Raw genomic sequence first — 12,889 nt, forward strand, 5'->3', positions numbered from 1 at the left:
CTGCCATCCATGTACTGCCTCTACCATCCATGTACTTCCTCTACCATCCATGTACTTCCTCTACCATCCATGTACTTCCTCTACCCTCCATGTACTTCCTCTGCCATCCATGTACTGCCTCTACCATCCATGTACTTCCTCTACCATCCATGTACTTCCTCTACCATCCATGTACTTCCTCTACCCTCCATGTACTTCCTCTACCATCCATGTACTTCCTCTACCATCCATGTACTTCCTCTACCCTCCATGTACTTCCTCTACCATCCATGTACTACCTCCGTCATCCATGTAATTCCCCCGTCATCCATGCACTTCCTCTACCATCCATGTACTTCCTCTACCATCCATGTACTGCCTCCATCATCCATGTACTTCCTCTACCATCCATGTACTGCCTCCATCATCCATGTACTTCCTCTACCATCCATGTACTCCCTGTATTATCTGTGTACTGCCTGTAATGTGTTATATGTCCTGTATAAAAGTGGTGTGTCATGTGACCCAAAATGAAAGTGAGAAAACACCAATCCCCTCCACAATGCCGACACTGACAGCTGCATCTCAGATTCTCGCCTGCTTTTGTCCTGTAGATCTCCCCAGTGGAGGATCCCACCAATCAGGTTGCAGGAACAGTCAATATTGGCAAGCCTGCCCGTATCTTGTCCTCCAGCTCAGAGACCATGTCATCTGGCTCCCTTTTAATGTCAGCATGTGAAGGACAGAGACTGCACCCTGGTGTGTGTTGGTGCCATGCCGGGTATAATAATAAGGAGGTAGAAGTGTGGGGGATGTGGAGGGGTCTCTGCGCTCCATTGGCTCCCCAGGGAGGAGGATTAGATGTCGCTCCTCCATATGGGACTTGTAAGTCCTGGTCAGCTGAGAGGTGACTCCTCTGTAATATTAATGAGGGAGGATCCGGTGTCACCAGACACCAGAGAAACGCCGTCACATGACAACCTGCGCCCTCACCCAACCATCCTCCAACTAAAGGGAACCGGTCATGTATGGTGAAAGACAGTTCTTAATGGAGCAACTAATCAGAACCGGGGGCCTCTGAGGAACCAATCAGAACCGGGGCCTCTGAGCAACCAATCAGAACCGGGGCCTCTGAGCAACCAATCAGAACCGGGGCCTCTGAGCAACCAATCAGAACCGGGGCCTCTGAGCAACCAATCAGAACCGGGGCCTCTGAGCGACCAATCAGAACCGGGGCCTCTGAGCAACCAATCAGAACCGGGGCCTCTGAGCAACCAATCAGAACCGGGGCCTCTGAGCAACCAATCAGAACCGGGGCCTCTGAGCAACCAATCAGAACCGGGGGCCTCTGAGCAACCAATCAGAACCGGGGCCTCTGAGCAACCAATCAGAACCGGGCCTCTGAGCAACCAATCAGAACCGGGGCCTCTGAGCAACCAATCAGAACCGGGGCCTCTGAGCGACCAATCAGAACCGGGGCCTCTGAGCGACCAATCAGAACCGGGGCCTCTGAGCAACCAATCAGAACCGGGGGCCTCTGAGCAACCAATCAGAACCGGGGCCTCTGAGCGACCAATCAGAACCGGGGCCTCTGAGCGACCAATCAGAACCGGGCCTCTGAGCAACCAATCAGAACCGGGGCCTCTGAGCAACCAATCAGAACCGGGGCCTCTGAGCGACCAATCAGAACCGGGGCCTCTGAGCAACCAATCAGAACCGGGGGCCTCTGAGCAACCAATCAGAACCGGGGGCCTCTGAGCAACCAATCAGAACCGGGGGCCTCTGAGCAACCAATCAGAACCGGGCCTCTGAGCAACCAATCAGAACCGGGGCCTCTGAGCAACCAATCAGAACCGGGGCCTCTGAGCGACCAATCAGAACCGGGGGCCTCTGAGCAACCAATCAGAACCGGGGCCTCTGAGCAACCAATCAGAACCGGGGCCTCTGAGCAACCAATCAGAACCGGGCCTCTGAGCAACCAATCAGAACCGGGGCCTCTGAGCAACCAATCAGAACCGGGGCCTCTGAGCAACCAATCAGAACCGGGGCCTCTGAGCGACCAATCAGAACCGGGGCCTCTGAGCAACCAATCAGAACCGGGGGCCTCTGAGCAACCAATCAGAACCGGGGCCTCTGAGCAACCAATCAGAACCGGGGCCTCTGAGCAACCAATCAGAACCGGGGCCTCTGAGCAACCAATCAGAACCGGGGCCTCTGAGCGACCAATCAGAACCGGGCCTCTGAGCAACCAATCAGAACCGGGGCCTCTGAGCAACCAATCAGAACCGGGGCCTCTGAGCGACCAATCAGAACCGGGGCCTCTGAGCAACCAATCAGAACCGGGGGCCTCTGAGCAACCAATCAGAACCGGGGGCCTCTGAGCAACCAATCAGAACCGGGGCCTCTGAGCAACCAATCAGAACCGGGGGCCTCTGAGCAACCAATCAGAACCGGGGCCTCTGAGCAACCAATCAGAACCGGGGCCTCTGAGCAACCAATCAGAACCGGGGCCTCTGAGCAACCAATCAGAACCGGGGCCTCTGAGCAACCAATCAGAACCGGGGCCTCTGAGCGACCAATCAGAACCGGGGCCTCTGAGCAACCAATCAGAACCGGGGCCTCTGAGCGACCAATCAGAACCGGGGCCTCTGAGCGACCAATCAGAACCGGGGCCTCTGAGCAACCAATCAGAACCGGGGGCCTCTGAGCAACCAATCAGAACCGGGGCCTCTGCGCAACCAGTCAGAACCGGGGCCTCTGCGCAACCAGTCAGAACCGGGGCCTCTGCGCAACCAGTCAAAACCGGGGCCTCTGAGCAACCAATCAGAACCGGGACCTCTGAGCAACCAATCAGAACCGGGGCCTCTGAGCAACCAATCAGAACCGGGGCCTCTGAGCAACCAATCAGAACTGGGGCCTCTGAGCAACCAATCAGAACCGGGGCCTTTGAGCAACCAATCAGAATCGGGGGCCTCTGAGCAACCAATCAGAACCGGGGGCCTCTGAGCAACCAATCAGAACCGGGGCCTCTAAGCAACCAATCAGAACCGGGGGGCCTTTGAGCAACCAATCAGAACCGGGGCCTCTGAGCAACCAATCAGAACCGGGGCCTCTAAGCAACCAATCAGAACCGGGGGGCCTTTGAGCAACCAATCAGAACCGGGGCCTCTGAGCAACCAATCAGAACCGGGGGCCTCTGAGCAACCAATCAGAACCGGGGCCTCTGAGCGACCAATCAAAACCGGGGCCTCTGAGCAACCAATCAGAACCGGGGCCTCTGAGGAACCAATCAGAACCGGGGCCTCTGAGGAACCAATCAGAACCGGGACCTCTGAGCAACCAATCAGAACTGGGGCTTCTGAGCAACCAATCAGAACCGGGGCCTCTGAGCAACCAATCAGAACCGGGGCCTCTGAGCAACCAATCAGAACCGGGGCCTCTGAGCGACCAATCAGAACCGGGGCCTCTGAGCAACCAATCAGAACCGGGGCCTCTGAGCAACCAATCAGAACCGGGGCCTCTGAGCAACCAATCAGAACCGGGGCCTCTGGCGCTGTGCGCAATATGCTAATTCTGACTTGGTCTCAACCATTGCAAAGTGATGCAGCACAAACGTCCACCTAATACTTACCAATATTATAGACACTGTTAACCCCACCCAGGATCAATATTTGGTCCGCCCACTTGTTGGGAAGATGCACCTGATAGGGTTGCCACCTTTTCTTCTAGTCAAACCTGAACTCATTAGTGGCCTGGGACACCTTTGGGTGCACCAAGGAGAGTAGTAATGGGGTGCGCATAGCGTGCTGCAGCGAACAGTGGGACATCATCACCCTGCCCCCCCCCCCCCCCCAGTGATGCAGAACCTGCCCCCAGAAGCAGCCGGGGCAGCAACAGATTTGTGTGTGTCTATCTCGGTTACTCGGAGAGCCACAGCTCGGTCTGAATAATGTGTCTGGGTTTCAGTCCACCTGAAACCCGGACACATGATTCAAAAACCTGGACTGTCCAGGTGAATCCCTGACAGGTGACAACCCTAGCGCCCGATCATGCCCATTTTATGAGTTATAAGGAAGACGGAGTGAGGCCTTAACCCGTAACGAGGAATCATCAGTTATGCCAACTGGCCTTTCTTCGGCAGATCCACGCAAAGCACGGAGTCCCCCGGAATTCAGGGGTCGTCCAATTGAGAAGTCCACCTGAAAATGAACCGAGTTCAAAGTCCTTATCATAACACGAGTACCAACAGGACTACCCAAGACAAGCAACGCGTTTCTGGAACAATCCCCCTTCATCAGGGCTTGGAGCGTGGCGTCTATTGGGCTCAACGGGAAAAGTCCCACCATGTAAATCTCCGACATGATTGCGTTTGCCTCTGCAGGCCAATCACGCTCACTTTACAGATTGGTCCCGCCCAGACCCCATCTGTGGTTATGGGGAGACTGCTTATGCTCGGTCTTGATCCCCACAATTAGGAGTTAGTGTAGAATTGTACAAATATCTCAACATACATGGGGTCATTGAAGATCCAAGCCAACCGTAACAAAATGAATGAGCTTGGATGGGAAAAACTGTAAAAAAAAAAAATGGATTGCTAGGTGTGTAGAGCGGTTGTACAATTCCATACAATGTCCGTTCTATATCATACAAACAGAATCTGCATGCGTTTTGGGGGATACGACAATTCCGTACGATCACCATCTTATTGTACAATTTTTTTTTTGTGCATTAAAATGTTGACTTTTTCCATCGACACGGAAAAGGGGGTCACCATGAAAATCCTGACATTGTATGTCTGGTTATTTCATGGTTGGTGGGTGTATCTGTATCCGATGGCCGGGATTGTGTGGGGGTGTGTGGTGACACTCGGGGTCAGAGGGCGAGGTGACGTTTTCAGTAAAAACATAAAAAAATGCAAACATGTGAATTCCACAAAGACGTGACAATTCCCAGATAGACGAACGCTGAGACCGGAGTGAGGAGAGCCCCCGTCTGGCCGGCTGGTGGAGATCCCAGCAATGGTGACAATGTAGCACAGACGGGTGGGAGATGGTCAGGGTGGGGTGGAAATGGCACACCGAGGGAAATGGAGAACCGATGAAACTAGAAACCAAAGGAACTAGGGGCACTGTGTGAATGTGGGCACTGAGGGAATTGGCTCCCGAGGGAATTGGAGCACCGAGGGAACTGAGGCACTGAGGGAACTGGGGCACTGAGGGAACTGGGGCACTGAGGGAACTGGGGCACTGAGGGAACTGGGGCATTGAGGGGAACTGGGGAATTGAGGGGAACTGGGGCACTGAGGGAACTGGGGCATTGACGGAACTGGGGCACTGAGGGAACTGGGGCATTGAGGGGAACTGGGGCACTGAGGGAACTGGGGCATTGAGGGGAACTGGGGCATTGAGGGGAACTGGGGCATTGAGGGGAACTGGGGCACTGAGGGGAACTGGGGCATTGAGGGGAACTGGGGCACTGAGGGGAATTGGAGCACCGAGGGAACTGGGGCATTGAGGGGAACTGGGGCACTGAGGGAACTGGGGCACTGAGGGAACTGGGGCACTGAGGGAACTGGGGCATTGAGGGGAACTGGGGCATTGAGGGAAACTGGGGCATTGAGGGGAACTGGGGCACTGAGGGGAATTGGAGCACCGAGGGAACTGGGGCATTGAGGGGAACTGGGGCACTGAGGAAACTGGGGCACTGAGGGGAACTGGGGCACTGAAGACACTGGGGCACTGAGGGGAATTGGGGCACTGAGGGGAACTGGGGCACTGAAGACACTGGGGCACTGAGGGAACTGGAATACAAAGGGAATTGGAGCGCTGAGGGAACTGGGCACAGAGGAAATTGGCCTACTGAGGGAACTGGGACACCAAGAGAACCAGAATACCAATTAAACTGGTCACCAAGGGAACTGGCAGAACAAGGGAACTTGGGCACTGAAAAAAACAGAGCACCAAGGGAACTGGCATACAGAAGGAATCAGGACATTAAAGGAATCAGGGCCACAAAGGAAGTGGCCTATTGAGGGTACTAAGGCACTGACTCAACTGGCACACCAAACGTACCAGAGGACTGAGGGAACTGGCACACCGAAGGAACTGGGGCACTGAGAGAACTGACATACTAATGGAACTGGCACAACAGGGGAACTGAAGGAACTGGCACAATGAGGGAACCCGGGGCAGTGAGGGAACTGACACACCAAAATAACTGGCATAATTAGAGAATTGGGGCACTGAAGGAACTAACATGCCAAGAGAACTAGGGCACCGAGTGAACTGGCAAACTGAAGAAACCAGGGCACTGAGGGAGCTGGCACAACAACAGAACAAGGGCACTGAAGGAACTGATACATTGATGGAACTAGCACAACAAGGAAACCAGGGAACTAAAGGAACTGGCAGAATAAGGAAACCAGGGAACTAAAGGAACTGGCACAATGAGGGAACTGGCACACCAAGAAAACTGGCATTACGATAAAACCAGGGTACTAAGGGAACTGGCACTCTGAGAGAACCGGGGCGCAGAGGGAACTGAAAACTGAAGAAGGCGAGGCACTGAGGTAACTGGCAAACGAAGAAACCCTGGCATTATGCGAAGACTGGGGCCTTGAGGGAACTGGCACACCAAGAGAACCAGAGCAAAGAGGGAACTGATGAACCGATGGAACTGGCACAACAAGGAGACCGGGGAACAAAGTAACTGGCAGAATGAGGGAAACGGGTCAGTGAGGGAACAGACACACCAAGAAAACCTGGCATTACGAGAAAAACTGAGGCCCTGAGGGAACTGGCACACCGGGAGAACCCGGGACCCTGAGGCAGTTGGCACACAGAGAGAACCGGGTCAAGGAGAGGGAATGGCCTGGATCAGACTCACAGGGGCACCTTGAAAAAGAGAAAGTTAGAGAAGTGACATAAAGTTGAGGAAGAGAAGTGGAGGAGGGAGGGGGAGGGGGAGAGGCACACATGAGGAGGAGGAGGAGGAGGAGGAGGAGGAGGAGGAGAGGGAGAAGAAAGGAAAATCATTCTAGACTGGAGACTGAAGAGGGAGAGACAGAAAACTTCCCAGCTCCAGGCAGACATGAGACCGCACGCAGACATGAATGCCCTCAACCTGGACACCTATGGCCTGTCCCTTATCACTGCCAAAGAGGACATCCTCAATGAACGCATCTCCACTGACTGGTGAGACACTTTCCAGGGAGGGGGTACCAGCCACAGTGGGCATGGGGAAGAGTGCCAGATTGGGGGGGGGGGGGGCAGGGATAAGGGGGGAACAGAGCAGGGGTAGGGTTTAGGATGGGCTGGGATCAGGGGTAAGGGAAGGAGGGGTGCAGGTTCTGGAATGAGCACAGAAAGTTCTGCAGGACTGCACTGCATACTAATGATGTGTCAGAGGAGAAGATGGGGGCATCACTGGGGGCCACCTGTATTTACCCGATGCTGGCTCCCCGTCTGAGTGTACCACACCAAACTTCCCGAATTCTCCCCCCTGACCTCAGACAGGCCTGACAATCCCAGAACCCACCTCTTCCAGGGCCCATGAGTGCCCAATGACCTGGGGGACTTCATGAAGTTCAGGATGGAAGTCTCCTGAGCCGAGGGAACTCAGGAGGACACTATGACTATCAATAAGACCCAAATATGTTTAAAATACCAAAGAGCTGCAGTTACACCCAATGCCAGGCTAGAGGCAAGAAATATACAAGAAGGGGGTCAGAGGAAATGATTCATACCCCCGAAATATGGAGACTTCCAGAATGAGGGCAGGAAAAATTCCTGGAATGGATTCCAAGACTAACAATATATAAAGTATTCGTAATATTCCCTCCTAAAATAGAGGAGTACCTACTTTTCAAGGTGATCTGCTCGTTGACTTACATCATCTATGACATCAGCATTATTATATCCAATCACATTATTATTTCTATCTCATTATTATATACATCACAGGAAGCCCTACACCCTAACCCTAACCGTGATTGGACATAATAATGATGAGGTCATGGATTGTGTCAGTCATCAACCTGATCACCTTCAAAAGGCACTATGGTAGCTCTATTATACTACAAATACTCAGGATATTTATAAACTTGTGTCTGTATGTAAAGGGTTACTTAAAAAAGATGACCCACACCAAGGGGTAGATGATACCTGATATTAGATGACCCACTCCAAGGGATTCTTGATATAAAATGTTCCACACCAAGGGGTACCCACATCTAGGGGTAGATGACCCATACCAAGAGAAAGATGACCCATACCAAGGGGTAGAGGACCCAGACCAAGATTGTAGAGGACCCAGACCAAGGGGTAGATGACCCATACCAGGGGTAGAGGACCCAGACCAAAGGGTTGATGACCCATACCAAGAGTCAAATGACCCATGACAAGTGGTAGATGACCCAGACCAAGGGGTAGATGCCACAGGCCAAGGGGTATATGACCCAGACCAAGGGGTTGGTGACCCATACCAAGAGGAAGATGACCCAGACCAAGGGGTAGATGACCCAGACCAAGAGGTAGATGACCAACTTAATGTTAATCCTTAATAAAGGGATCACTTGTGCAAAGGGGTACCTCAGATGAGATGACCCACAGCAAGAGGTACTTTATACAGGATGACCCACATCAAGGAGTACCTTAGCAAGGTGAGCTTAATAAAAGATGAGCCATGTCTAGGGGTTTCTGAGTCACACCACCATGTGAAGAGGTTCCTGATATTAGATGACCCATGTGAAGGGGTTCCTGATATTAGATGACCCATGTGAAGGGGTTCCTGATATTAGATGACCCATGTGAAGGGGTTCTTGATGTTAGATGATCCATGTGAAGAGGTTCCTGATATTAGATGACCCATGTGAAGGGGTTCCTGACATTCGATGATCCATGTGAAGAGGTTCCTGATATTAGATGACCCATGTGAAGGGGTTCCTGATATTAGATGACCCATGTGAAGAGGTTCCTGATATTAGATGACCCATGTGAAGAGGTTCCTGATATTAGATGATCCATGTGAAGGGGTTCCTGATATTAGATGACCCATGTGAAGGGGTTCCTGATATTAGATGACCCATGTGAAGAGGTTCCTGATATTAGATGACCCATGTGAAGGGGTTCCTGATATTAGATGATCCATGTGAAGGGGTTCCTGAAATTAGATGACCCATGTGAAGAGGTTCCTGATATTAGATGATCCATGTGAAGGGGTTCCTGATATTCGATGACCCATGTGAAGGGGTTCCTGATATTCGATGACCCATGTGAAGGGGTTCCTGATATTAGATGACCCATGTGAAGAGGTTCCTGATATTAGATGATCCATGTGAAGGGGTTCCTGATATTAGATGATCCATGTGAAGAGGTTCCTGATATTAGATGACCCATGTGAAGGGGTTCCTGATATTAGATGACCCATGTGAAGGGGTTCCTGATATTAGATGATCCATGTGAAGGGGTTCCTGATATTAGATGATCCATGTGAAGAGGTTCCTGATATTAGATGATCCATGTGAAGAGGTTCCTGATATTAGATGATCCATGTGAAGAGGTTCCTGATATTAGATGACCCATGTGAAGGGGTTCCTGATATTAGATGACCCATGTGAAGGGGTTCCTGATATTAGATGACCCATGTGAAGGGGTTCCTGACATTCGATGACCCATGTGAAGGGGTTCCTGATATTCGATGACCCATGTGAAGGGGTTCCTGATATTAGATGACCCATGTGAAGGGGTTCCTGATATTAGATGACCCATGTGAAGGGGTTCCTGATATTAGATGACCCATGTGAAGGGGTTCCTGATATTCGATGACCCATGTGAAGGGGTTCCTGATATTAGATGACCCATGTGAAGGGGTTCCTGATATTAGATGACCCATGTGAAGGGGTTCCTGATATTAGATGACCCATGTGAAGGGGTTCCTGATATTCGATGACCCATGTGAAGGGGTTCCTGATATTAGATGACCCATGTGAAGGGGTTCCTGATATTAGATGACCCATGTGAAGGGGTTCCTGATATTAGATGACCCATGTGAAGGGGTTCCTGATATTAGATGACCCATGTGAAGGGGTTCCTGATATTCGATGACCCATGTGAAGGGGTTCCTGATATTAGATGACCCATGTGAAGGGGTTCCTGATATTCGATGACCCATGTGAAGGGGTTCCTGATATTCGATGACCCATGTGAAGGGGTTCCTGATATAAGACGGTCAGGCCATGATACATTTCTAGGAAAGTAGACAATGATGACAATCCTTGGTGTGACCTGTAAGTGTTTCCTGCGGGAGGCGATGATGAGTCTCGTTATACGAGGAGGGGGGTGTCATGTGGAGATGGTCGGAGTATCTGAGTGAGGATGAAGATGATGGAGCCACCATTCATCAATAGATATCATTGATAGAAGACGCCCCACATACTGTATTCATCCTCCGTGTGGATGACACAACCTCCCAGAGGACAGGAGGGGGAGGGGCACAGAGTGTGACAGGTCCCTGCACTGACAGCACACACCTCCCTCTATCAGTACCCAGCAGAGGCTGTCAGCTGCCCTACGTCAGTCTCTCGCAGTCTCATGTGACATAGAAGCAGTCTCTCAGTCTCCATGATAGGTGTCTCTAGCACTCTCCTGCAACAATATAAGTACCATGCAATCTGCTGTAATATGGAAGCAGCCCGGGGGACTTCTTCTAGCATGACAAAGCTTTGGCAGTCTCCTGTAACGTGGTAGTGGTCTCTCGCAGTCTCCTGTGATCTAGCCGTAGTCTCTAGTATTATAATGTGGTAGTGGTCTCTCGCAGTCTCCTGTGATCTAGCCGTAGTCTCTAGTATTATAATGTGGTAGTGGTCTCTCGCAGTCTCCTGTGATCTAGCCGTAGTCTCTAGTATTATATTATAATGTGGTAGTGGTCTCTCGCAGTCTCTTGTGATCTAGCCGTAGTCTCTAGTATTATAATGTGGTAGTGGTCTCTCGCAGTCTCCTGTGATCTAGCCGTAGTCTCTAGTATTGTATTATAATGTGGTAGTGGTCTCTCGCAGTCTCCTGGGATCTAGCCGTAGTCTCTAGTATTGTATTATAATGTGGTAGTGGTCTCTCGCAGTCTCCTGTGATCTAGCCGTAGTCTCTAGTATTATATTATAATGTGGTAGTGGTCTCTCGCAGTCTCCTGGGATCTAGCCGTAGTCTCTAGTATTGTATTATAATGTGGTAGTGGTCTCTCGCAGTCTCCTGGGATCTAGCCGTAGTCTCTAGTATTATAATGTGGTAGTGGTCTCTCGCAGTCTCTTGTGATCTAGCCGTAGTCTCTAGTATTATAATGTGGTAGTGGTCTCTCGCAGTCTCTTGTGATCTAGCCGTAGTCTCTAGTATTATAATGTGGTAGTGGTCTCTCGCAGTCTCCTGTGATCTAGCCGTAGTCTCTAGTATTGTATTATAATGTGGTAGTGGTCTCTCGCAGTCTCCTGGGATCTAGCCGTAGTCTCTAGTATTATAATGTGGTAGTGGTCTCTCGCAGTCTCTTGTGATCTAGCCGTAGTCTCTAGTATTGTATTATAATGTGGTAGTGGTCTCTCGCAGTCTCTTGTGATCTAGCCGTAGTCTCTAGTATTGTATTATAATGTGGTAGTGGTCTCTCGCAGTCTCCTGTGATCTAGCCGTAGTCTCTAGTATTATATTATAATGTGGTAGTGGTCTCTCGCAGTCTCCTGTGATCTAGCCGTAGTCTCTAGTATTATAATGTGGTAGTGGTCTCTCGCAGTCTCCTGGGATCTAGCCGTAGTCTCTAGTATTGTATTATAATGTGGTAGTGGTCTCTCGCAGTCTCCTGTGATCTAGCCGTAGTCTCTAGTATTATATTATAATGTGGTAGTGGTCTCTCGCAGTCTCCTGTGATCTAGCCGTAGTCTCTAGTATTATATTATAATGTGGTAGTGGTCTCTCGCAGTCTCCTGGGATCTAGCCGTAGTCTCTAGTATTGTATTATAATGTGGTAGTGGTCTCTCGCAGTCTCTTGTGATCTAGCCGTAGTCTCTAGTATTGTATTATAATGTGGTAGTGGTCTCTCGCAGTCTCCTGTGATCTAGCCGTAGTCTCTAGTATTATATTATAATGTGGTAGTGGTCTCTCGCAGTCTCCTGTGATCTAGCCGTAGTCTCTAGTATTATAATGTGGTAGTGGTCTCTCGCAGTCTCCTGTGATCTAGCCGTAGTCTCTAGTATTGTATTATAATGTGGTAGTGGTCTCTCGCAGTCTCTTGTGATCTAGCCGTAGTCTCTAGTATTATAATGTGGTAGTGGTCTCTCGCAGTCTCTTGTGATCTAGCCGTAGTCTCTAGTATTATAATGTGGTAGTGGTCTCTCGCAGTCTCCTGTGATCTAGCCGTAGTCTCTAGTATTATAATGTGGTAGTGGTCTCTCGCAGTCTCCTGTGATCTAGCCGTAGTCTCTAGTATTATAATGTGGTAGTGGTCTCTCGCAGTCTCCTGTGATCTAGCCGTAGTCTCTAGTATTATAATGTGGTAGTGGTCTCTCGCAGTCTCTTGTGATCTAGCCGTAGTCTCTAGTATTATAATGTGGTAGTGGTCTCTCGCAGTCTCCTGTGATCTAGCCGTAGTCTCTAGTATTATAATGTGGTAGTGGTCTCTCGCAGTCTCTTGTGATCTAGCCGTAGTCTCTAGTATTATAATGTGGTAGTGGTCTCTCGCAGTCTCCTGTGATCTAGCCGTAGTCTCTAGTATTGTATTATAATGTGGTAGTGGTCTCTCGCAGTCTCCTGGGATCTAGCCGTAGTCTCTAGTATTGTATTATAATGTGGTAGTGGTCTCTCGCAGTCTCCTGTGATCTAGCCGTAGTCTCTAGTATTATATTATAATGTGGTAGTGGTCTCTCGCAGTCTCC

The 12,889-nt window shown here is 50.6% G+C and overlaps 1 protein-coding gene across 1 annotated transcript in view; it reads left to right on the plus strand.

Annotated features, from left to right (window-relative positions):
• The first annotated feature begins 6,976 nt into the window (after positions 1-6,976).
• Positions 6,977-12,889, plus strand: part of LOC141129608 (uncharacterized) — a 113,825-nt gene continuing 107,912 nt past the window's right edge. The window contains exon 1 of the mRNA XM_073617709.1: positions 6,977-7,172. Within this exon, the coding sequence (XP_073473810.1) occupies positions 7,069-7,172 (104 nt within the window). The 5' untranslated portion in view covers positions 6,977-7,068. The remainder of the gene's footprint in view (positions 7,173-12,889) is intronic.

This window comes from Aquarana catesbeiana, linkage group LG01 (assembly GCF_042186555.1).
Source record: "Aquarana catesbeiana isolate 2022-GZ linkage group LG01, ASM4218655v1, whole genome shotgun sequence".
In the NCBI taxonomy this organism is placed as follows: Eukaryota; Metazoa; Chordata; class Amphibia; order Anura; family Ranidae; genus Aquarana; species Aquarana catesbeiana.